This window comes from Salvelinus namaycush, chromosome 39, assembly GCF_016432855.1.
Source record: "Salvelinus namaycush isolate Seneca chromosome 39, SaNama_1.0, whole genome shotgun sequence".
Taxonomy (NCBI): domain Eukaryota; kingdom Metazoa; phylum Chordata; class Actinopteri; order Salmoniformes; family Salmonidae; genus Salvelinus; species Salvelinus namaycush.
The window spans coordinates 22,135,740-22,162,292 of record NC_052345.1 but is presented as its reverse complement, the minus strand read 5'-3'; the positions used below and the strand labels follow the sequence as shown (position 1 = coordinate 22,162,292).

At 44.7% G+C, this 26,553-nt stretch overlaps 1 protein-coding gene across 1 annotated transcript in view; it reads right to left on the bottom strand.

Moving 5' to 3' along the window:
• LOC120032799 (inactive tyrosine-protein kinase 7-like) overlaps window positions 1-26,553 on the bottom strand; it is a 42,881-nt gene that overhangs the window by 5,666 nt on the left and 10,662 nt on the right. The window contains exons 2-18 of the mRNA XM_038978980.1: window positions 19,506-19,802; window positions 16,730-16,832; window positions 16,268-16,452; window positions 15,455-15,602; window positions 10,536-10,666; window positions 9,942-10,208; window positions 9,345-9,481; window positions 8,486-8,621; window positions 6,005-6,124; window positions 5,348-5,497; window positions 4,844-4,988; window positions 4,293-4,420; window positions 3,816-4,013; window positions 3,279-3,440; window positions 2,900-3,153; window positions 2,445-2,522; window positions 1,988-2,139 (exon numbers count right to left, since the gene is read on the bottom strand). Coding sequence (XP_038834908.1) covers window positions 1,988-2,139; window positions 2,445-2,522; window positions 2,900-3,153; window positions 3,279-3,440; window positions 3,816-4,013; window positions 4,293-4,420; window positions 4,844-4,988; window positions 5,348-5,497; window positions 6,005-6,124; window positions 8,486-8,621; window positions 9,345-9,481; window positions 9,942-10,208; window positions 10,536-10,666; window positions 15,455-15,602; window positions 16,268-16,452; window positions 16,730-16,832; window positions 19,506-19,802 — 2,791 coding nt within the window. The remainder of the gene's footprint in view (window positions 1-1,987; window positions 2,140-2,444; window positions 2,523-2,899; window positions 3,154-3,278; window positions 3,441-3,815; window positions 4,014-4,292; window positions 4,421-4,843; window positions 4,989-5,347; window positions 5,498-6,004; window positions 6,125-8,485; window positions 8,622-9,344; window positions 9,482-9,941; window positions 10,209-10,535; window positions 10,667-15,454; window positions 15,603-16,267; window positions 16,453-16,729; window positions 16,833-19,505; window positions 19,803-26,553) is intronic.

The following is a 26,553-nucleotide window of genomic DNA, read 5'->3' as shown; positions in this document are numbered from 1 at the left end:
GCTATCCGGAACATATTCCAGTCCACGTGATCGAAGCAATCTTGAAGCGTGGAATCAGATTGGTCGGACCAGCGTTGAACAGACCTGAGCACTTTTAGTTTCTGTCTATAGGCTGGGAGCAACAAAATGGAGTCATGGTCAGAGTTGCCGAAAGGAGGGGGAGGGAGGGCTTTGTATGCGTAGGCAGAAGTTAGAGTAACAATGATCCAGAGTTGCCGGCCCGGGTCGCGCATTCGATATGCTGATAAAATTTAGGGAGCCTTGTTTTCAGATTAGTCTTGTTAAAATCCCCAGCTACAATAAATGCAGCCTCAGGATATGTGGTTTCCAGTTTACATAGAGTCCAATGAAGTTCTTTCAGGGCCATCGAGGTGTCTGCTTGGGGGGGGGGGGGGGGGGGGGGGGGGATATACACGACTGATTATAATCAAAGAGAATTCTCTTGGTAGATAATGCAGTCGGCATTTGATTGTAAGGAATTCTACGTCAGGTGAACAAAAGGACTTGAGTTCCTGTATGTTGTTATGATCACACCACGACTCGTTAATCATAAGGCATACACCCCCGCCCTTCTTCTTACCAGAGAGATGTTTGTTTCTGTCGGCGCGATGCGTGAAGAAACCAGGTGGCTGTACCGACTCTGATAACGTATCCCGAGTGAGCCATGTTTCCGTGAAACAGAGAATGTTACAATATCTGATGTCTCTCTGGAAGGCAACCCATGCTCGGATTTCTTCTACCTTGTTGTCAAGAGACTGGACATTGGCTAGTAGTATACTCGGGAGCGGTGGGCGATGTGCCCGTCTATGGAGCCTGACCAGAAGACCACTCCGTCTGCCCTCTGCGGCACCGTTGTTTTGGGTCGCCTGCTGGGATCCGATCCATTGTCCTGGGTGGTGGACCAAACAGAGAATCCGCTTCGGGAAAGTCGTATTCATGGTCGTAATGTTGGTAAGTTGACATTGCTCTTATATCCAATAGTTCCTCCCGGCTGTATGTAATAAGACTTAAGCTTTCCTGCTAGCTACTGCCCTCATTCAATGCCATTTTGACTATGCTAGTACTTCCTGGTTTGAGGGCTTATCTAAACTTATGAAGGGGAAGCTCCAGATAGCCCAGAATTAGCTGATCAGGGTAGTATTGAAGGTGAGTCCACGTACTCACATAGGCAGGAGCTGCTTTCAGGAACTAAACTGGCTGCCTGTTGAGGCTAGGGTGTCCCAGATTAGACTAGGTTTGGTTTACAGGAGTATTTATGGTCCTGCGCCCAGATATCTAAGTGATTACTTTCCTCGTGTTAGGGATGCACACAATCACAGCACCAGATCAGGTGTTGCTGATGTGTGCTTATACAGGTTCAGGAGTAATGCTGGGAAAGGTACTTTCTTGTATACTGGAGCCTCAGAATGGAATGAGTTGCCTCTGCCTATAAAAACAACGTCGTCTCTGGACAGCTTTAAAAAATAAAGTAAAAATATGTTTGATGTCCTCTGTGCCCATATGAATAACCCCTATGATGTAACTGGAATGATGAGATAGATGTTCTTCTATATTTTTTGTTTGATTATTTCACTGCCATACTGTGTTGGATCTTGTCTAGCCATCTTGTCTCAAGAGGACCACAATGGAAATAATTCCCAGACTTTGTGTGTTATCCTCAATTTTATTCATGTGTATGTATGGCTTTCTCAAAGTTTTATGTGTGCTTAAAAAAAAATGGTTGAATTAATAAACTCAACAGTGTAAGAAATAATACATAAAATAAAAAAAATACTGCATAGTATCCTAAGAGCGCGAAGAGAGGTGGCCATCTCTGTCAGTGCCTTTTTCACTATACATATCACAGGTCTCTTTAAATGGAGACTTTGGGAAATCTAAATTATCGATACAATTATGCTGTGACTGGATTCATTGAAATCGATAAAAACCTTAAATGTGGTTTTCAACCGCAAGGGATCAATCAAGATGAAATCAAATGTAATCTTACTCGTTGTAGACATCTTTGCTGAGCCCCAGTGCAGACACCTTGACCTGTCTCTTGGCGCTGATCAGACAGTTGCGGGTGGCTAGGTCCTTGTGGACGAAGCGCTGATTGGATAGATGCTCCATCCCCCGGGCAACCTGCAGACACACCCCCACCTGAGGGAGAGAGAGAGTGGAACATACGGAGCATTAAATCACTGTGTGTTTTCAAGCATATGTGTGCCTTCAAGTGAGTGAGTTAGTGCGTGTGTTTAAGCATTTGAATGGCTTTTTTTTTTATTACATCTTCTGGTTAATCTGTTTCTCCTTCTGAGTGGTCCAACAGACAGTGAAAGCCAGTGGCATGATGCCACAGGAGAGACTTACTGTAAGCACCAGCTACCAAATCATGGCCTACTGCACCGAAGCCAAGACCTGATTAAGATGCTAATTTATGCCTTCTTGTGTGTGTGTAAACTGACCTTCTGCTTGGTGCTGAGGTGATGGGACTTGGGTTTCTCCTCGTTCTTGGACATCTTGAGGTATTGCTTCAGGTCCCCCTAGGAACATATACACAGGTCTGGGGTCGATGCTAAATCATGGATGATTTTTTTTTAAAGTACACCCGCACACGTTTTTCAATGCACTGGGGTCAGTGTGTGCCTACGTAGCTCATATTTTAAATTGTCTTTATTGTATCAAGGCATTTGCCCTTAATACCCATGTATTTCAATGATGCAATTGACTGCCATGTAGGATACATAAATAAAGTGTGTGTGTGTGTAGGATGAAGTTAAGTTGCCCGAAGACACTGATCTTGGGTCAGTTTAGCATTTCCCCCACTAATGGTTAAGGTTTGGCGGAGGGGAAGCTGATCCTAGATCTGTACCTAGGGGAAACTTCACCCCGGAGCGTAAGCAGGTAGCTCCCTCCTTACCAATTCAGCGTACTCCAGTATGAGGTAGTGAGGCTCGGCTTCTCTACACATGCCCAGTAGGCACACCAGGTTGGGGTGGCCCAGCTTGCCGAACATCTCGATCTCACGACGGAACTCCAGGTGCAGGGTCTCGTCTCGCGTCTGCAGACTCTTCACCAGCACCACTGTCTCCTCCTCATCCTCACTGCCTCTTGCTCCTGCCGACATGATGCCCTTGGCTTTGGCCAGGAACACCTCGCCAAACTCACCTTTCCCTGTGTAGGAGAGGGGAATCAGTATCATTTTGTATAGCCTTTATTTATACAGGTAAGTCAACGAAGAACAAATTCTTATTTACAACGACGTGTGTGTGCGTGCACATGCATGCGATGCTCTATACCCAGAGTGGTGATGGTGGTCAGGTTGGCGCGGGGGTAGTGCCCTTTGTCGTGGCTGCTGTTGCGCTTGTTGTTGGCGCTGCTGGCCGTGGTGCCCATGTTGGTCAGTGCCACCTCCTCCTGGATCTCAGCGGTGGCCTGTCCGTTGGTCTGCACCGTGCCCCCTGTAGTGCCAGGACAAAATGGCATCCTTCAATACCGGTAACTAAACATGACTGCTTGTACATACTCCTCTTCTTATTTCTAGGTACAGAAATGTTTAAGAAATAGAGCCACGGAAATGAAATGAATCACTTGAAACGGTTCCGTTTTAGAGCCCAACTCAAGAGAATGTGATTTTAGTCATTTATTGATATCGTATAAATAAATAAAATGCTGACACCAATATTGACTTCACATATCGGTGCCTGTCACTAGTAATACATGTAAACGTATAGTTGTTGTACTGCATACCTGTAATGTTTTCAATACATTTCACACTACCAGGAAAACCAGACACTATTGAATTCAACTGAATGAAATGGACTGCGAACGCTGACCGTTGAGGTGCTCCGTCTCGGCCTCCTCTCCCTCGGGGCCCTTTAGTCTCTTGGCGTTGCGTCTCTTCTTGCAGTAGAACATCAGGCCCAAGACGATGATGATGTAGGCCACGGCGGCGCCCACCGATAGGCCGATTGTCTGGATCATCTTGTATGGCGCCTTTTCGTCGTCCTCCAACGAGTGGAGCACAGGCTTCTCTGTTGACACACACACGAAAGAGTCAGAGGTGACGTGATGTGCTTCTCTACTGAATTAAAGTCTTCTGTTGGAGTCTCCACTGAATCACCATCTCAACCTCAGATGCCAAGTGGACAGCTCAAGATGGCACCTCTCAATTACATTCTTTCAAAATGAGACGTTGCAGTGCTGAACTGTGATTCATTTGTCTTGACCCCGCTACTATCATTACACATTCAAGCGCCTAAAGAGGTATTTACAGTTTGGTCCCCCCCCCCCCCCCCCCCCCGGTGTCTTACCTACGACATAGAGCTCTGCCGACGTGTGGCCGATATTGCAGCTGTTGCCAGCGATGCACGTGTAGCTTCCCGTGTCCTCCACACTCACGTCGTGGACGACCAGAGAACCGTTGGGCATCTTCTGAAACCTGGAGAGCAAACGGCACAGGAGACAGGGGTGAGGCCGTGGCTGCATTCAATTCTTTTCCCCTCGTTTACGCCCATTCACAGTTGATCCGGTTCTATTTCACTTCCTACCCCTTCCCCCTGGCCTTAACCCTTTAATAATCAGAGGGGTCTCGAGGCATCAGCAGTGTAGTAAAAGCACTTCCACCATATTGCATTTGCCTTATTGTATTTACCAAACAATGAAGGGATAGGCCTACGGGAAGGGAATTGGGACTGATGGCAATATGGCAAAGGCTAGATATTTTTTTTTATCATGGTAGGGAAGATGTCACTATCCAAACATGCTGTTTAGCACGGTGTTCAGAACGAAAAACACACAAATGAGAAACCAAAATACTACAAAATGACTTTGGGCCTTAAAACAGACAGCTGTGGTTCTCCACCTGCTCTTGCGAGGCTCCAGGAACTTGTCTTTCTTTTTCCACTGGATAAAGGGCTGGGGGTCGCCGGTGGCCTGGCAGTGCAGAATGGCTGTGTGGCCCTGGTAAACAGTGGTGTGCTCCGGCTCCATATTAAACGTTATATACACTGGGAGAGAGAGAGAAGGAAATAAAGAAATAGTGGAAGTGTTGGTTAAGATGGATTTAGTTGTGTTGGGAGTCTAGAGATGGTGGCATTAGCACTGTTGAAATCAGATAACGTAGTTCTGCCGTTTTTGTTTCTAAACCTAACCCTGGAACCTAATCAATTACTGTCACAGGTTGGCTGGAGCACACACACACATTTTTCACAGGTAGAAATCAATCTCTGGTTAAAAGTAGAGGGCGACAACCGGAGGACCATTGGTCTGTGTGGTGTCTGGTTGTATAGGTGGCAGCTTTGTGGTGCGTCTGTGACCTGCATTGGTGTGGTTGGCATTAGTTCCACTAGTGTTAGTGAAGGGATACCTGCTACGGTGAGCTGCACAGCAGCTGTGATCTGGCCCTGCAGGCTGTTGGAAGCCAGGCAGGTGTAGTTGCCCGCATCGTCCCTCGTCACCTTTGCGAAGTGGAGCACGCCGCCGGTCTGTACTACATGCTCTGGCATCTCACTGCCATCTGCAAGGGGGGGGGGAATATTAGAGATTCAGATTCACATTTATTGTCCTACAAGTGGAGCACAGCTCACACATTAGATAGACAAAACTATTTAGAAAACACACCAGGAAGCAAAAAATGTAACAGTTGAGAGAGAGCAGTCCAATATCAACCCCCTAGCCCAGGCTTATTCAATTCCATTCCTGGAGGGTCGAATACTCTTCTGGATTTTATTCTAACCTTCATGTGTCGGAGACTGACTTATACATGGGATAACATGTACGTGCAACTTCCATGGAGAAGTGGAAGCCCTCTAGCACCTCGATTGAATAGCCCCTCGACCCTACCCCTAAAACACAAGCTAGGAAGTTATTACCATATTGCTTACACCCATGTTATCCTTTGAGATCAACTAGAAGCATCTAGGTACAAGGGGTAGGGGTTAAGAGTAGATTTTGGATTGGCTTGAGCAACATAGGACTCAGGCACACACGTACAAAAGGCAGGCAAGGAGGTCCGAACACCCACCTGCTTTGGTCCACTGGATGGTGGGGATCTCGCGGCCCTTGGCGGAGCACTGCACAGTGCCCTCCTTGTCCAACTCCAGACACTGGGAGGGCTGGGGGGTGGGGGTGAACTTCAGCTTCTCTGGAGGAAGGAGACAACCGTGTTGGTGACAGAACGTGGAGTAGAGTAGAGAGACACAAGCATACACATCATCTCCAAGCATTTACACACACCAGTGTTTCCGTTAGGCAAATTTGGCGCTGGCCAAATGACCAGGAAGAAATCATTTATCGGACATTTGATACATTTACCGATCATCCATATGCATTGGACGCGTAACCCATTAGGTCTTCCAGCCAGCGCCATCAATAAATTAGCGATATTGGCCAAAAGAAACACGTCGATGTCCTTAAACAGCCTATAACTAATTACAAAATATTATTTATTCCTTGTGTTGCGATGTGTAGCATATGCAAAACAGAATTTTTTTATACTTGTCAGAAAGGCGACTGTCTGCTGTACAGATATAGCCGTTCAGAAGGGGGCTAATTCGTTAATTTTCTAACAGATAAGCGTTTATTGTAGTAGTCTGGTAGGCCTAAAACATTCTTCCTCACCTCATATGTCGAAGTCAGTTGGAGCGCACTACCTTCATATTATAGGCCTGCAGTATAATAGGCTACACAACACCAAACCTTCACAAAAACTTCTAAACTTTATTAGGGTAATATCAAAAGTAAAAGAAAATGGCTCAACAGAATGAAACAAAACACTTGTCCAGAAAGTTTTAAAACAGGCTATATTGCAGCAATTACCAAGGCAGGCTAATGCCTACCGTACCCAACAAATGCAAGCAATAGGCTACTGATATTTATATTTATTTTACAACAGGCCTACTTAAAACTAAATACAGAGCACACCATTAAAAAAAAGACAGATCAAAATTAAATTTAGCCAACAAAAATGTCTCAACAGAATGAAACAAAACACGTTTTGCATATTTAAAGAACTGGTTTAGATTAATAAATAAGCCTACAATAAATACATATTTCAAAATTGCATCCTACCTGGTTATCAAGTTGCAGCCTGCATTTGGCCATGCCAACATTAATCTCATCTTTGTCCACTACAATATTAGAAGGGATCCAGACTAACATTTTCCCCTGGTGGCACTTGTGCCACTAAGTTTTTTCAGTTGGTGGCACCAACCCATGATTTGGTCACACCAAAAATGTTCACAGCATCATGCAATAGAAAAACAATTGTAGGCCTATCATCTTGTAAAGTAATTCAGTGCTTTATTAAAATGTGTATTAGACTACTGAGATGGTATTGAAGTAATAAGTTGTTTCATCTTTTCATGCGATTCAAAATATTTATGTCCAACCATACTCCAGTGATTGTCATGCATTTTGGGTAGAAAAATTATACTATTATATTTTACTGTTAATATTTTATCATTTTTGGGGGGTTCAAAAGAGATGACTTTGCCTGCATCTTTATGTAATCTAATATCAGACTAATTTATTTTGGGACAATTCACCACCTGAGTAAGTGGAAACTCAAAACACATGCTAGTAGCCATGTATCAAATCCAACAGTACATTTAATGTCCCCAAAAAACATTGCACTTGTAGCCTACTGCCCAATGAGGCCTATGCACTCACAATGGCCAATGCGCAGCTCGTGCGCTCCGTATCACACAGCCATATCAAATATCTTATTTGTAAAATAGTTGCTATTGAACTCAAAATTGAAAGTTGAGAAATAAAAAGTATATCTACAGAAAGCTGAGAACATCCCCTCTCCACCTGTGACAACAGGATAGCTGTGTTTTTAAAATGTTATACAATCAGAACACTTCATTCTCCTGGAGCATTTTTCCCCCCAGGAAAGGAAAGAGTGGCCCGCTCGACACAGCAGCAGGCTCCAGCGAAACCAGTACAGGGGCAGGAAAGCAGACACTTTCATTACAGGAATCATGAGGATAATGCACTTTACTGTTTGGAGTGAGGTAAATGAATGTGCAGCTCGCACCGATGCGACCAATAGATTTAAAAAAAACTCGTACAGCCAAGTCAAAGGTCCGCAATATGCGACTAAATGGTTGCAGTCTGGAGCCATGCCTTCTAACTTTCGTTTTACTTCAATGAAAAAGGCCCAAATCTTCATAATCAACAGTAGCCTAAGCCAAGTCTCCTCTCTCTCTCTCTCTCCTCAGCGGGGCAGCCCCAGGCACTTTGGCCGACTCCAATTTTATTTACCGGCATTTCATTTATTTGAAATCGGCCACAAGCCGGCAATTACCAGCCAACGGAAACCCTGATACACACATATATAACATGGCACTCCCACACAAAGTTTTTTCTCTCGCTCACATACATACACTCACACAGGGCACACCACAAACACATTACGGCACTAACCACACACTTGCATGCTGTCTCTCTTCTCTTACAAAGTCACACCTAGGCATGTGCGCGCACACACACACACACTCACCAAGAACGAAGACCCTGGCCCGGCCCTCCACCCTCCCGGCCTCCGTCTGGCTCCGACACATGTACAAGTGGTTATCATACACCTCCACGCTGTTGATCCTCAGGGTCCCGTTGGGGTACAGCTTAAAGCGAATGTCCTACAGTCAAAAGATAACAATGGGTTAACAATAGGTTTCATAGAAATGAAAGTTACAGATTGCACCTTTATGCATATTTATAGTTCTGGGCATTATAAAGTTCATCTGTATTGCAGCACAGTAAAAAGTTTATGTAAATGCACCGGCAGGGGCATATTTGAGAAATGCATTTCATGACATGGAAATTCGTTGATGATTCTTAAATGAACTTGACACTGCAAGAGAATATCACATTAACAATGTCCAGAACCGTATGTAAATATAAGGATATACACGCAGTGTACAAAACATAACATATTGAGCTGCACCTCCGTTTCCCTCAATTCATCGGGGCGTTGACTACAAGGTGTCGGAAGCGTTCCACGGGGGCGCCGGCCCATGTCGACTCCTGTGATTCCCCACAGTTGTGTCAAGTTGGCTGCATGTCCTTTTAAATATTTTGCCTTACCCATTTACCCTCTGAATGGAACGCACACACAATCTACGTCTCAAGGCTTAAAAGTACTTATCTCCTCCCCTTCATCTACACTGACTTAAGTCAATTTAACAAGCGACATCAATACAGGATCATAGCTTTCACCTGGATTTAACTGGTCAATCTATGTCATGGAAAGAGCAGGTGGTCCTAATGTTATGTACACTCGGTGTGTAGTAGTTCTTAAGTGTATATTCCCACTTCTTTTCAGAATGATCAGGACACACAGTTCGGACCACAGGACTGACCTCGGCGGTGAGGGGGATGAAGTTGCGGTACCAGGTAACCTCGGGCTGGGGCGTGGCGCGGGTGTGGCAATGCAGGTACCCAGGGAGGCCCTCCTCCAGTTGGCTGTCCTCTGGCTTCGTCACCCATTCCGGAGGGGCTAGGGGATACACACATTTAGCATCTCTTAAAAGTAGTGTCTACACCCAATACATTTCAGCAGGTGCAGGTCACAACGAATGCCACAATCCTTCCAAGTTTTGTCCAACTCCCGCCTCAGCAGTGAAACACCTGAGTCGTGTTCATTAGGGTACACTGTAACAAAATGTTACACAACGGAAAATGGAACTTAGGTTTTTATTTTTTATATATATATTTTTAAATCGGACAAGTTTACATACTGCTTCCCTCGATTTTAGACCGTTTTCATCCGTTTTGACCACAAATACCCTTTTCACACCATCTTGCTGACCTGGTCCAAACTGTGCTAGCTCCGATATTTTCATTTCACATTGTGCTTTTCATCAAAGTTCCAGAGACAATTGTGGATGTGTAACCAGACCAGCTTGGCTTGGTTCAGTAGTATGAAAAGCCTTTAGGGTCTTGAGGTCTATACTCACTGGCCACTGTGACGGTCAGCTCCTGTCTCCTGGTACCGGCCTTGTTCTGGCCCACGCAGGTATACAGTCCAGAGTCTTCCCCCTGGGTGGGGCTGAAGACCAGCTCCAGTCCGTCCTGGTATACCCTGCCCTCTGAGGGGACGCGTTCTCCGCCCCGCTCCCACCACACATCGGGCTCCGGGTGGCCGCGAGGGGGGCGGCAGGACACCCTCTCCAGGGAGTTTGCCAAGAAGACCCGGGTCTGGCTGGGGCCCATCTCCTCGATCTCTGTAAGGGGTGGGAGGAAGTATTTGAAGTGATAGTCCATCATGACATCAGTAATAGAAAACAAAAACCATGAATTAAGACTGCAAAACGAATATATTGTGTTCTAATCATGAAGGCAATGCAGTATACCACTCAACTGCAGAGTGGAACTGTTGACCATGCAGTGCAAATCCAGTTAAAAATAGTGCAGATTAGTGAGGAATAAAATGAATAAATGGCATTATACTCTGACAGGGTTCAGTGAGTTAGACACAAAGTGAAGGATTCAAACATCTGTCTTGAGACAGTGTGTCAAAACGGTGCATGTCTGTGTGTGCACTCCCTTACCTGCTAGGTTCACGGTGGCCTCCAGAGTGACAGGGAGTCCGCGGGACCATTTGGCTACACATTTGTAGAGCCCAGTGTTTCTGGGTTTCACCTGGGTTATGAGTAGGGAGCCATTGTTCAACATCACCAACCTAGGGAGGAAGAGAAAGAAACGCCAAAACAAAAAACACTGAATATTTTCTGGAAAGTTGGCCAACTCAGGAAAGAGGACTTGTTTGTTTGACTTTTTCTGTATATTTTTACATTTTAAAAAAAGGACTCTTGGAAGAGATACTAATAAACAATAAAAATTTAGCGGACTGCAGAATTAACCTGAATGTCGACATGCTTCCAAAACATTCATAAACAACATGCACACATCCGCATACGCACACACAGCCGTAGGGTGGATGTATATAGCGGAAACCGTACTTCACATCTAGGAGACGGTACTTAGTCTTCACGCATCTGGTGTGTGTAATTATATACGCATACACGTCTAACTCACTGAACCATGTCACAGTATAATGCCATTTATACATTTTTATCTCTCGCTAATCTGCATCTTTAGCTGGATTTGCACAGCAGGGTCTAATTATATATATAATATATAAAGTGGTGATCCTAACTGACCTAAGACAGGGAATTTTTACTAGGATTAAATGTCAGGAATTGTGAAAAACTGAGTGTAAATGTATTTGGGTAAGGTGTATGTAAATCGCTCTCACACTCTCACACCCTGTTCCTGGAGAGCTATATATAAATTAGACCCTGCTGTGCAAATCCAGGTATATATATATGGCCTGGCCAACCCTGTTCCTGGAGAGCTACCCTCCTGAAGGTTTTCGCTCCAACTCTAATCTAGCGCATCTGATTCTAATAATTAGCTGGTTGATAAACTGAGTCAGGTTAGTTACTACTGGGGTTGGAGCGAAAACCTTCAGGAGGGTAGCTCTCCAGGAACAGGGTGTGAGAGCGATTACATACACCTTAGCCAAATACATTTACACTCAGTTTCACAATTCCTGACATTTAATCCTAGTAAAAATGACCTGTCTTAGGTCAGTTAGGATCACCACTATTTTAATAATGCGAAATGTCAGAATAATAGTAGAGAGAATTATTTATTTCAGCTTTTATTTCTTTCATCACATTGCCAGTGGGTCAGAGGTTTACATACACTCAATTAGTATTTGGTAGCATTGCCTTTTAAATTGTTTAACTTGGGTCAAACGTTTTGGGTAGCCTTCCAAAAGCTTCCCACAATAAGTTGAGAGCTGGTGTAACTGACTCAGGTTTTTAGGCCTCCTTGCTCGCACATGCTTTTTCAGTTCTGCCCACACATTTTCTATAGGATTGAGGTCAGGGCTTTGCGATGGCCACTCCAATACCTTGACTTTGTTGTCCTTAAGCCATTTTGCCACAACTTTGGAAGTATGCTTGAGGTCATTGTCCATTTGGAAGACCCATTTGCGACCAAGCTTTAACTTCCTGACTGATGTCTTGAGATGTTGCTTCAATATATTCACATAATTTTCCTATCTCATGATGCCATCTATTTTGTGAAGTGTACCAGTCCCTCCTGTAGCAAGGCATCCCCACAACACGATGCTGCCACCCCCGTGCTTCACGGTTGGGATGGTGTTCTTCGGCTTGCAAGCCTCCCCCTTTTTCCTCCAAACATAACGATGGTCATTATGGCCAAACAGTTCTATTTTTGTTTCATCAGACCAGAGGACATTTCTCCAAAAAGTACGATCTTTGTCTCCATGTGCAGTTGCAAACCGTAGTCTGGCTTTTATGGTGGTTTTGGAGCAGTGGCTTCTTCCTTGCTGAGCGGCCTTTCAGGTTACGTCGAAATAGGACTCGTTTTACTGTGGATATAGATACTTTTGTACCCGTTTCCTCCAGCATCTTCACAATGTCCTTTGCTGTTGTTCTGGGATTGAGTTGCACTTTTCGCACATTCATCTCTAGGAGACAGAACGCGTCTCCTTCCTGAGCGGTATGACGGCTGCGTGGTCCCATGGTGTTTATACTTGCATACTACTGTTTGTATAGATGAACGTTGTACCTTCAGGCGTTTGGAAATTGCTTCCAAAGATGAACCAGACTTGTGGAGGTCTACAATTATTATTTTTCTGAGGTCTTGGCTGATTTCTTTTGATTTTCCCATGATGTCAAGCAACGAGGCACTGAGTTTGAAGGTAGGCCTTGGAATACATCCACAGGTACACCTCCAATTGACTCAAATTATGTCAATTAGCCTATCAGAAGCTTCTAAAGTCATGAAATCATTTTCTGGAGTTTCCCAAGCTGTTTAAAGGCACAGTCAACTTAGTGTATGTAAACTTCTGACCCACTGGAATTGTGATACAGTGAATTATAAGTGAAATAATCTGTCTGTAAACAATTGTTGGAAAAATTACTTGTCATGCACAAAGTAGATGTCCTAACCGACTTGCCAAAACTATAGTTTGTTAACAAGAAATGTGTGGAGTGGTTGAAAAACGAGTTAATGACTCCAACCTAAGTGTACGTAAACTTCCGACTTCAACTATATGTATGTATGTATGTATGTATGTATGTATGTATGTATGTATGTATGTATGTATGTATGTATGTAGTGCCAGTCAAAAGTTTAGACACACCTACTCATTCAAGGGTTTTCCTTTATTTTTACTATTTTCTACATTGTAAATTAATAGTGAAGACATCAAAACTTTGAAATAAAACATATGGAATCATGTAGTAACCAGAAAACAATTGTTAACAATTGTTAACAAATGTTAAAATATATTTTATATTTGAGATTCTTCAAAGCACTTGTTGTCTGCTTTTCCCCTCACTCTGCGGTCCAACTCATCCCAAACCATTCCAATTGGGTTGAGGTCGGATGATTGTGGAGGCCAGGTCATCTGATGCAGCACTCATCACTGTCATTGGTCAAATAACCCTTACACAGCCTGGAGGTGTGTTGGGTCATTGTCCTGTTGAAAAACACATGATAGTCCCACTGAGCCCAAACCAGATGGGATGGCGTATCGCTGCAGAATGCTGTGGTAGCAATGCTTGTTAAGTGTGCCTTGAATTCTAAATAAATCACTGACAGTATCCCCCAGCAAAGCACACCACCTCCTCCTCCATGCTTCACGGTGGGAATCCACACATGCGGAAATCATCCGCTCACCTACTCTGCGTCTCACAAAGACACGGCGGTTGAAACCAAAAATCTCAAATTTGGACTCAGACCAAAGGTCAGATTTCCTCCAGTCTAATGTCCATTGCTCGTGTTTTGGTAAGTCGACGCAGAGGGCAAATCACTTCTTATTGGTGTCTTTTAGTCGTGGTTTCCTCGCAGCAATTCGACCATGAAGTCCTGATTCACGCAGTCTCCTCTGAACAGTTGATGTTGAGATGTGTCCTTTACTTGAACTCTGAAGCATTTATTTGGGCTGCAATTTCTGAGGCTGGTAACTAATGAACTGCAGTAGAGGTAACTCGGTCTTCCTTTCCTGTGCGGGTCCTCATGAGAGCCAGCTTCATCATGGCGCTTGATGGTTTTTGCTACTGCACTGGAAGAAACTTTCAAAGTTATTGAAATGTTCTGGATTGACAGACCTTAACGTTTTGAAGTAATGATGGACTGTCATTTCCCTTTGCTTATTTGAGCTGTTCTTGCCACAATATGGACTTGGTCTTTTACCAAATAGGGCTATCTTCTGTATACCACCCCTACCATGTCACAACACAACTGATTGGCTCAAACGCATTAAGGAAAGATATCCCACAAATTAACAAGGCACACCTGTTAATTGAAATCCATTCCAGGTGACTACCTCATGAAGCTGGTTGAGAGAATGCCAAGAGTGTGCAAAGCTGTCATCAAGGCAATGGGTGGCTACTTTGAAGAATCTAAAATCAAATTTGTTTAACACTTTTTTGGTTACTACATGATTCCATGTGTATTATTTCATAGTTTTGATGTCTTCCCTATTATTCTACGAAGTAGAAAATAGTAAATATAAAGAAAAACCTTCGAATGTTGTCTTGGGTCTCTTTTTATGTAGTGTTGTCTCTTGTGATGTTTTTGTGTGTGATTTCTTGTGTGTTTTGTCCTAGATTTATATTTAATCCCAGCCCCCGTCCCCGCAGGAGGCCTTTTGGTAGGCTGTCATTGTAAATAAGAATTTCCTAGTTAAATAAAGGTTAAATAAAATGAGTAGGTGTGTCCAAACGTTTGACTGGTACTACATATTAGATATAGTACCAATCTCACACAAACACCAGTCTCAACGTCAACAGTGAGGAGGCGACTCCGGGATGCTGGCCTTCTAGGCAGAGTTGCAAAGAAAAAGCCATATCTCAGACTGGCCAATAAAAGAAAAAGATGAAGATGGGCAAAAGAACACAGACACTGGACAGAGAAACTCTGCCTAGAAGGCCAGCATCCCGGAGTCGCCTCTTCACTGTTGACGTTGAGACTGGTGTTTTGCGGGTACTATTTAATGAAGCTGCCAGTTGAAGACTTCTGGAGGCATCTGTTTTTCTACCTAGACACTAATGTACTTGTCCTCTTGCTCAGTTGAGTGGGAGGCCCCGGTGCACCTCTTTCTATTCTGGTTAGAGTCAGTTTGCACTGTTCTGTGAAGGGAGTAGTACACAGCGTCTGTAGTACACAGCGTCTGGCCTCTGTACGCCTATGTAGATATTCCATTAAAAAAAATTAAAATAAAGAAAATAAGCGGTTTCCAGCTACAATAGTCATTTATAAAATTAACAATGTCTACACTGTATTTCTGATAAATTTGATGTTATTTTAATGGACAATTTTTTTTTTGCTTTTCTTTCAAAAACAAGGACATTTCTATGTGACCCCAAACTTTAGAACAGTAGTGTATGTAGATAGATTTACACACACACACAAAATCCAGTCTTACCGGGACTTGTTGGTGATGAGCTCGTCCTGATGGTACCACTCTTGGGTGGGAGGGGGCTCGGCAGTGAACAGGCAGTTAAGGAGGGCCTCCTCGTTCCTCATCACCACCAGGTCCTCAGGAACCACCACGGGACGAGGGAAACTTTTATCTATACAGAGGGTAAGGGTGTGAGTGTGTGGTATGAAGAGACTGAGAAAGACAGCACAAAGAGTACATAAGAAAGGAAAGAGACAGGTCAAAGGGCTCTCGTCAGCTCTGGCTTCTAGTCAGGTGGGGCTGGGTGTTCAAATCAAATTTATTTATATAGCCCTTCTTACATCAGCTGATATCTTAAAGTGCTGTACAGAAACCCCAAACAGCAAGCAATGCAGGTGTAGAAGCACGGTGGCTAGGAAAAACTCCCTAGAAAGGCCATAACCTAGGAAGAAACCTAGAGAGGAACCAGGCTATGAGGGGTGGCCAGTCCTCTTCTGGCTGTGCCAGGTGGAGATGTTCATAAATGACCAGCATCAAATGTTCATAAATGACCAGCATGGTCAAATAATAATAATCACAGTAGTTGCCGAGGTTGCAACAAGTCAGAACCTCAGGACTAAATGTCAGTTGGCTTTTCATCATTGAGAGTATATCTCTACCGCTCCTGCTGTCTCTAGAGAGTTGAAAACAGCAGGTCTGGGACAGGTAGCATGTCCGGTTAACAGGTCAGGGTTCCATAGCCGCAGGCAGAAAGGTGTTGCTTTGCAATTAAACTATGGGGGAAAACTGCCATCCCTCCTCACCTCTTCTTTATTGAATCTTTGTCCATATACACACCTATGATATTGAGGGTGAAGTTGACATTGCTGCACACGTGCCCAGCTGGATTTTTGGCACAGCAATAGTAGAGGCCATTGTTGTCTGGGCTGGCACTGGGCAGGGTCAGAGTTCGCTCCTTGTTGTTTATCTGATGGCTCTTCTCCGGCAGGCGCACGCCGTCTCTGTACCAGTGGCATGTTGGTCTGGGGGAGGAATACATGACAACTTAATATGCATGAGTGAGTTGGCACATAAGAATAAGTGGAGAGACTGGTGAACGCTTTGAGGCCCCAAGGCGTCAGAATGCTTCAGTTCGGCTAGCTGAACGAGTAAGCTCACATACTCTCTTAAAAGATGTTCGCTTGAAAAAAATTCAAAAGCGGCAAGTACTCTTTGTCTATTTTAATATGCATGAACTCTTCCGAACAGTTTCGGCAGGGGAGCATGCGGACACCTTAAGGCCGTGGTTGTGTTTCTCACCGTGGGTGTCCATCAATGTTGCACCTGAACGTCACAGGGGCGGAGCTCTCGATGTCCTGCTCTGATGCAGGATCCTTCAGGGTCACCCCACCACTCTCTAGCCCTGTGTGACAGATGGGGGGGGGGAAGAGAAAAAAGAAAGAGAGAGAGAAATAGTTAGGGCAGAAAGGAGTAGAGAGTAGTAAGAGCGATGGAAGGTATATAGACAGAGAGGTAGGTAGGTTGAGTGAGTGTTAAAAAAAAGACAGAAGGTAGAGAGCGAACACACGAGGGTTAATAAAAAGGCTTGCAAATTTTTTAAAAAGGTGTCAAACCTCCTCTTGCTGTTCATTTACGCAAACAAACCAGCCATTCACACCCGGCCGGCTAACTTAGTGCCCGGCTACCAAAACGTCCCCTTTCCTTTCAGCTGACCTTCCTTGTTTTGTGACACAGCCAGCCAGACCAGCCGGACGCTGCAACTTCACAAGCGGTCCATCTTGGTAGAGGACATAAATGACAGCTTTGTCCGCCCCACACTCAAAATAACTTCTCACGCAGGCGTGATTTCGTTTTTTGAAAAGGAAAGCACTGGCTGGCTCTCGTAAGAGTCTTTATAAGTATGAGGCGGCGTTTTCTTAGCGCTTCAAGAGATGCGTTTGATGGTTGTAGAGACACACATGGGAGGACATACATATTGAGTTTCCATATGGAAGAATAAAACAATACGTTTGAATCTATGGCTGCAAAGGCAACTGTCAATATTCAAAACAGGTAGCTCCTCATAGGGTCTAATATGGTGTTAATTGCTGTGCAGCCAATTCAATGCATTTGGCAAAATTATTGCAGTAAAATAATTTTGGCCTATCATTTGCAATTACACTGCTTAGTTTGAGTGCTAGTTTGAGTCATATCAATATATATTAGAGGTCGACCGATTATGATTTTTCAACGCCGATATCGATTATTGGAGGACCAAAAAAAGCCGATACCGATTAAAATCGGACGATTTTTTAAAAATGTATTTGTAATAATGACAATTACAACAATACTGAATGAACACTTATTTTAACTTAATATAATACATCAATAAAATCTATTTAGCCTCAAATAAATAATGCAAAAACAAAGTGTTGGAGAAGAAAGTAAAAGTGCAATATGTGCCATGTAAGAAAGCTAACGTTTAAGTTCCTTGCTCAGAACATGAGAACATGTGAAAGCTGGTGGTTCCTTTTAACATGAGTCTTCAATATTCCCAGGTAAGAAGTTTTAGGTTGTCGTTATTATAGAAATTATAGGACTATTTCGCTCTATACAATTTGTATTTCATATACCTTTGACTATTGGATGTTCTTATAGGCACTTTAGTATTGCCAGTGTAACAGTATTGCTTCCGTCCCTCTCCTCGCCGCTACCTGGGCTCGAACCAGGAACACATTGACAACAGCCACCCTCGAAGCAGCGTTACCCATGCAGAGCAAGGGAAACAACCACTCCAAGTCTCAGAGCGAGTGATGTTTGAAACGCTATTAGAGAGCGCACCCCGCTAACTAGCTAGCCATTTCACATCGGTTACACCAGCCTCATCTCGGGAGTTGATAGGCTTGAAGTCATAAACAGCGCTTGAAGCATTGCGAAAAGCTGCTGGCAAAATGCACGAAAGTGCTGTTTGAATGAATGCTTACGAGCCTGCTGCTGCCTACCACCGCTCAGTCAGACTGCTCTATCAAATCAAAGACTTAATTATAACATAATAACACACAGAAATACGAGCGTTAGGTCATAAATATGGTCGAATCCGGAAACTATCATCTCGAAAACAAAACGTTTATTCTTTCAGTGAAATACGGAACCGTTCCGTATTTTATTTAACGGGTGGCATCCATAAGTCTAAATATTCCTGTTACATTGCACAACCTTCAATGTTATGTCATAATTACGTAAAATTCTGGCAAATTAGTTCGCAATGAGCCAGGCGACCCAAACTGTTGCATATACCCTGACTCTACGTGCAATGAACGCAAGAGAAGTGACACAATTTCACCTGGTTAATATTGCCTGCTAACCTGTATTTATTTTAGCTAAATATGCAGGTTTAAAAATATATACTTCTGTGTATTCATTTTAAGAAAGGCATTGATGTTTATGGTTAGGTACACGTTGGAGCAACAACAGTCCTTTCGCGAATGCGCACCGCATCGATTATATGCAACGCAGGACATGCTAGATAAACTAGTAATATCATCAACCATGTGTAGTTACAACTAGTGATTATGATTGATTGATTTTTATAAGATAAGTTTAATGCTAGCTAGCAACTTACCTTGGCTTCTTACTGCATTCGCGTAACAGGCAGGCTCCTCGTGAGGCAGGTGGTTAGAGTGTTGGACTAGTTAACCGTAATTGAATCCCTGAGCTGACAAGGTAAAAATCTGTCGTTCTGCTCCTGAACAAGGCAGTTAACCCACTGTTCCTAGGCCATCATTGAAAATAAGAATGTGTTAACTGACTTGCCTAGTTAAATAAAGGTGTAATTATTATTATATATATATTTTTGCAAAATCGTCGTCCAAAAATACCGATTTCCAATTGTTATGAAAACTTGAAATCGGCCCTAATTAAAAATCGGCCATTCCGATTAAATCGGTCGACCTCTAATATATATGTGTATGAATTCAACAACTGCACCTCTTTTTACAGTATTTTGGTTATGAGATCTCAAAACCTGATTTACGGGAAGGGCTTACATTGATGAGAAATAATGAAGTAAAATGAAGTAGTATTTAAGTAAACTCACATTTGATGTTGAAGGACGCCTCCATGGAGCGCTCTTCTCCTCCCGTGGCATTGTTGCTGGCCAGGCACAGGAAAGTCCCGGCATCCAGCACCCGGTCCACATAGGTGAACTTGAGGTTGCCGCCCTCCCGAAAGCGGCGCTCCGTGTCATTCACCGCATCGCCGTTTTGCAGCCAGCTGTAACTCACGCCCTCCGAGTCGCTGACCTCGCAGCGTAACATGGCGCTCCGGCCGTGCAAGGCATCCTGGGACTTGGGCTCCTTGGTGAAGTGGAAGGAGGCGGCGTGAAGGGTGAGAACTGGAAAGAAAAGAGAAAGAGAGAGGAATTAGTTGTTATGCTCTTACGTGTTACGCTAAACCAAAAATTATTCCGTTCACAAACCCTGCATTTGATGCACATACAAATTAATCTTATTTTTCTTCCTTGAAAAGATCAAGTCAAAGACTACTTTCAGCCATCCACACATCAACTCAGAGATCATTAAAAAGTAAAGAGGACAATGCTTTTTCCCCTTCCACCTTCTCCCCTCTATGCCCCTGGCTCTTTTGTCCACTGGCAGCTGGGAGTAGAGAGCGACAGACACCCAGGTGTGCTGCAGACAGACAAACAGACAGACAGACAGACACACCCAGGTGTGCTGCAGTAAGACAGAAAGACAGACACCCAGGTGTGCTGCAGACAGACAGAAAGACAGACACCCAGGTGTGCTGCAGACAGACGAACAGACAGACCATGGGCCCCAGCTTCTCTGGACATGGTTCCTAACTCCTTGGCCTCCCTCCCCTTGCTGAGTGACATGCCAGGTATGTACTCTCATCCCAAATAATAACCACGTCTCCTGCAAGACCATCCGTTTCCACTAGCATTGCTACATGCACAAAAAATACTGTCCAGGAGATTTGGGATGTTGCTAAACACCCAGCCAATGAACTTCAAAGTGGTTTGGCTGATACAACAACACTCTAGGTGAGCTGTAAATAAGCAAAACCTTCACAAAAGTGAACTATCCCTTTAAGGGTGCAGTATAAGCCATTAGAACACCCTACAGGACACAGCCATTCATTACATTAAAACAATACTAGGTTGTCCTTTCGGCTTGTTTAAGAGACATTCAAATGTCTAGATCCCAAATTGAGCGCATTGCAAATCAGACTTTCGCGCAACTCATTAATTGATGTCAATGGGAGATGTGACCGAAAATCCCAGTTACACAAGCGGATCAAGCCAAATTACTAGAATAATAAGTGTGCACCTTCAAATGAACAAATGCTAGTAATACTAAGTATGAATTTCAATGACGGATGCGTTTCTCTCTCTCTGTCCCAGACGTTGAATAGAGTGCCACTGATCCTCAGTGATTGGCAGGGCCTGTCTGGAACTCAGAGCTGCCCATTCATCCAGACAGACGACTGCCTGAGACCGAGACAGAGTAGGCTACACTTATAATGAGAAAAGGGGATGAATGACTGGCACTCATCAACTGAGCTGATATCAGTGTTTTCCCTCATATTGTCGTAGGTAGGCGGGCACTGTGCCATCACTCAGTTGACCCCCCCCCACTCCACCATGGAATGCATACCGCCTTACTTTGGCATTTTGCCTCTGTTGGGGTACAGGTTGCTGTGTTTTACAAAGGGAGTGGGTGACAATAACTGGCTATGACTGATACTATATCTGTGTTTTTGAGTACTGAATTCATCATAGTTATATTCATATTATGTTCCCGTTTCATAAGTCTATCGACAATAAAATGTGGTGTGATGGTGACATACGTGTGTGGAATCAAGAGACTGGTTGAAAGAACAACAACTAAACAAGAATGCATCCTGGACAGTTGGAACCGAAACGGTTCAACTGCGCCCAACGCGGCCACACCTGGTTCGGTCTCTTTCTAATACACACGGGACACAATGTCAACACGCCGCAGGTCGAGAGTGCATACCGGCGAAGGGGATGGAATGCGGAGTGGCATCTGCCCGGCTTCAAGAGGATGAGGTATTCATTCATACTCCTCCTCAGCCTTGGACGAATGGGACTCCTGGGTTACCCAGCAAATGTGCGACCGAGTAAAAGTGTCTGAACATCCATGCATTTTAGTTACCTGTATTCATTTCAAAAAAAGGTTAAGTCAATTAAGAGTAAATGTTTATTTACAATGATGACCTGTCCAATGACCTCTTTGTTCTGGTGGCCTATCAGGCTCCCCCCTCTTTCCATCCAAAATTAAAAGCTCAAAGCCTCGCTAGCTACACAACTCCAGTCAAATTACACACCGCTGTTCTCACTGTTTCCGAGAGTGGTTCCATCATTAGACGTACCTAGTGAGAGTCTAATTGAGACTACAGGAAGGAGAGTAGCCCTTCGTGCCCAATAACAATGCCCCCAGGACTCGTCTCTTTGGCTCTGTACTAGCTCGCACACGTCCTGTGGTCCACTAATAAATAAAATATATACACACACAGAGACTAGCTCTCTCCTCCACAGGGAAGGACACATTCCAAACTTAGCGCAGCCAGAGGGACAGGACAAGCCATTATCTGTGCCTGTTGCTGCTATGGAGACAGGATCCTCTCAGAGAATACTCTTGATTAAGAGGGTACCAAGACCTAGAAGAACTGAACGGACGAGAGAATAGGGAGTCATTGCTGCAATGTAGGCTATAGCTATTCTGTCTACTCACACCGCCATTATTCAAAACTACAAGTTACAACAAGTATAGAAACAGAGCCTGTTGGTGTCATTCAAGAACCATTGCAATTGATAAACAAACCTAAATCTAGGCTATTCAATAAATTACCTCTTCTATTTAAAGATAGAGTTCCATGTGCTCCCTGTCCCAGACCTGCTGTTTTCAACTCTCTAGAGACAGCAGGTACGGTAGAGATACTCTGAATGATCGGCTATGAAAAGCCAACTGACATTTACTCCTGAGGTGCTGACCTGTTGCACCCTCGACAACCACTGTGATTATTATTATTTGACCCTGCTGGTCATCTATGAACATCTTGGCCATGTTCTGTTATAATCTCCAGAAGAGGATTGGCCACCCCTCATAGCTTGAGTATTTCCTAGCCACCGTGCTCCTACACCTGCATTGCTTGCCGTTTAGGGTTTTAGGCTGGGTTTCTGTACAGCACTGTGACATCAGCTGATGTAAGAAGGGCTTCATAAATACATTTGCTTGATTGATTCAATCAGACGTTCCTCTCAGAAAACAAAAGAATGGTGACGCCTACTTTTATCATAAGCAGTGGTGAACGAGCAGCCACAGAGAACCCTAACATTTCCTGCAAGCCCCCCCCCCCCCCCCCCCTCCCCCCTCCACCACCACCGTTGGGTGTTGGCCTAAATCTGGAAAATGTGTTTTCTTTCCTCGCATGAATATGCAGTGGACAGTTCAGGGATTGTATGTGTACATCTTTCCTGCACTTTTCCCACAGGAAAATAAACAGGGTGAATGTTCGTGTGGCCTCCAGCGAGCGTCAGTCTGTCGCCTCTTCTGGGTGGACTCTGGGGAAATTTACTCGCCAAAGAAATTAAAACAACAGACATGTGGTGACTCGCCATGTTGCATGGCATCAATTGTGCAGAGTGTAGCTAAACTAGTTCGTGAGGATGATGCCTTGAACACATGTTTCATGTAAAGAATTGTTTGACCAGAGATGGTACATTTACCAGAGCATCATGATGGACCATTGGAGTCCAGTAGGCTTTATTTTATATTGAATTTCAAAATCATGAGATTCTCTGAGAAATCAGGAATGACAAGGGTCTTGCACATTTAAAAGAGTCTACAAAAATCAGTGTCTAGGTGAGGACCCTCTGAAGAAATGCCTGGCACTGGTACATTCCCAAACCTCTTCCTTGAGTCCAGGGCAGGAATTTAAAGTGACAAAAGGTGGCATTCATGGTTGCTGGAGCAGTGGAACTATACTAACCGAGTGTAAGCAAACCTGATTGGCCGAAACGTGAACCACAAATGGAACCTGTTGCTGCATAAAAAACGCTGTACATTACATCACAACTGGGACCTGCTCGACAAACATAACCTACCTCCCAAGACGGAGCTAAAATCAATATTCATGTGAACCTGAAGACGCAAATCGTGCACCAAACCGGGAAGCGAATAAGTTGAGGCATCAATTGTTATGATGTTACATGCGTTGTATCGGTCGAGTTGTAAACTCTTTCATTCGGTATAGGTTATGCACCCGGAGCTTTAGGGCACTGGTCTTTCTCTTCCAGCTCGTATAGTGGTACTCTACTTGGCTCTGTTAGTGCCAAAAAAACTCCTGTGGTTTCTCCCTCGCTCTCACAAAGGAGGGCTTTGATGCACAGCGGTCAATAACCCTTTGGTGTAAAGATACTGGGTCTGTGACTGGTTCGATTTGAAGATGCCTACAAGGCTTCGTTGCAGATGCAGGGACCTCCCACCAAGCGCTACTGACTGTAGGCAGGAAAGATGGGCACAGAAATATTTTCGGGTTTAATTCCAAAGATACAGAACGCTGTGGAATGTGAAGAAGGCTGGGAGAGACCACAACGGCAAACTGTAGAACAAAAATGAGAATGTCACCATATATTGTGGGCTTCCTCCGTTGTAACTTCAAACGGACCTATTTTGGTGCTATATATCAGGCGTTAGGATGACTCCATAGATGCGAGCAGACTCATATTTAACAATTGTGTCGAGTTGATTTGGACCACCTGTCCACTAAAAGGAGCCAAGCATTAAATTGAGCCATAAAACAAAACCACCCTGTGAAATATGACCTACCATAAGGGGTGTCCATAAATGACAACAGCATTGTACGTACGCTTGCCATAACTTTTACTGAGGTATGTTTCACCACCCCCGCGGTCCACAAGGCTGAGGAGTATCGTTATACAAATACACAACAGTGGAAACTGAATCTCCCATTGTCCTCATCTCATCCACTTGAGACAAAACGCCACGGGAGCATGCGAAAAGCCATTTAACTCATCAAGCTCCGTGGCTGGCAAGAAGGCAACATATTAAAGCACATCACATTCAGCTGCTGATTTCCCCGGGGTAACTTAATAGTCCGGAACGGCCTAATAGTCGGGCAAGGCAGTTGGGCCTGCGGTATCACTGGGCCTGGACCCCTCAGACAAACAGCCATTTAAGGGGCGTTGCAGTTGAAGGGAGTAGGTAGGCGTTCACGAGGCCAATCAGAGGGTCCGGGACAGCAGGAAGTTGGATGTTTGTGCAGCTGCTCCCACGTTGAGGGACAGCGTCAAGCTGGACATGACTAAACAGGTGCCCGCTCTGAAAATGCCCGCAGATACTGAGATGAACCAGTTGGGGACTGCAGTCCATTGGGACAGTGCAGTAGGAGCAAGTCACCCTCCATTTAATAACACAGTCCAGATTGAGACAACAGGCAAAAGGGGAGACGGTAAATCCACTCTCATAAGGGCCACGATGCAGAGGTGCAGGGTACCAGTGATTTGGTTTCTGGGAGACTCCTCCACGACTCACGTTCCTCAACCAGTCTGTCATGTAGGACGTGGAACTCATTTTAAAATACACTGCTCAAAAAAATAAAGGGAACACTTAAACAACACAATGTAACTCCAAGTCAATCACACTTCTGTGAAATCAAACTGTCCACTTAGGAAGCAACACTGATTGACAATAAATTTCACATGCTGTTGTGCAAATGGTTTAAACAAAAGGTGGAAATTATAGGCAATTAGCAAGACACCCCCAATAAAGGAATGGTTCTGCAGGTGGTGACCACAGACCACTTCTCAGTTCCTATGCTTCCTGGCTGATGTTTTGGTCACTTTTGAATGCTGGCGGTGCTTTCACTCTAGTGGTAGCATGAGACGGAGTCTACAACCCACACAAGTGGCTCAGGTAGTGCAGTTCATCCAGGATGGCACATCAATGCGAGCTGTGGCAAAAAGGTTTGCTGTGTCTGTCAGCGTAGTGTCCAGAGCATGGAGGCGCTACCAGGAGACAGGCCAGTACATCAGGAGACGTGGAGGAGGCCGTAGGAGGGCAACAACCCAGCAGCAGGACCGCTACCTCCGCCTTTGTGCAAGGAGGAGCACTGCCAGAGCCCTGCAAAATGACCTCCAGCAGGCCACAAATGTGCATGTGTCAGCATATGGTCTCACAAGGGGTCTGAGGATCTCATCTCGGTACCTAATGGCAGTCAGGCTACCTCTGGCGAGCACATGGAGGGCTGTGCGGCCCCACAAAGAAATGCCACCCCACACCATGACTGACTCACCGCCAAACCGGTCATGCTGGAGGATGTTGCAGGCAGCAGAACGTTCTCCACGGCGTCTCCAGACTCTGTCATGTCTGTCACGTGCTCATGTGCTCAGTGTGAACCTGCTTTCATCTGTGAAGAGCACAGGGCGCCAGTGGCGAATTTGCCAATCTTGGTGTTCTCTGGCAAATGCCAAACGTCCTGCACGGTGTTGGGCTGTAAGCACAACCCCCACCTGTGGACGTCGGGCCCTCATACCACCCTCATGGAGTCTGTTTCTGACCGTTTGAGCAGACACATGCACATTTGTGGCCTGCTGGAGGTCATTTTGCAGGGCTCTGGCAGTGCACCTCCTTGCACAAAGACGGAGGTAGCGGTCCTGCTGCTGGGTTGTTGCCCTCCTACGGCCTCCTCCACGTCTCCTGATGTACTGGCCTGTCTCCTGGTAGCGCCTCCATGCTCTGGACACTACGCTGACAGACACAGCAAACCTTTTTGCCACAGCTCGCATTGATGTGCCATCCTGGATGAACTGCACTACCTGAGCCACTTGTGTGGGTTGTAGACTCCGTCTCATGCTACCACTAGAGTGAGAGCACCGCCAGCATTCAAAAGTGACCAAAACATCAGCCAGGAAGCATAGGAACTGAGAAGTGGTCTGTGGTCACCACCTGCAGAATCACTCCTTTTTTGGGGGTGTCTTGCTAATTGCCTATAATTTCCACCTTTTGTCTATTCCATTTGCACAACAGCATGTGAAATTTATTGTCAATCAGTGTTGCTTCCTAAGTGGACAGTTTGAT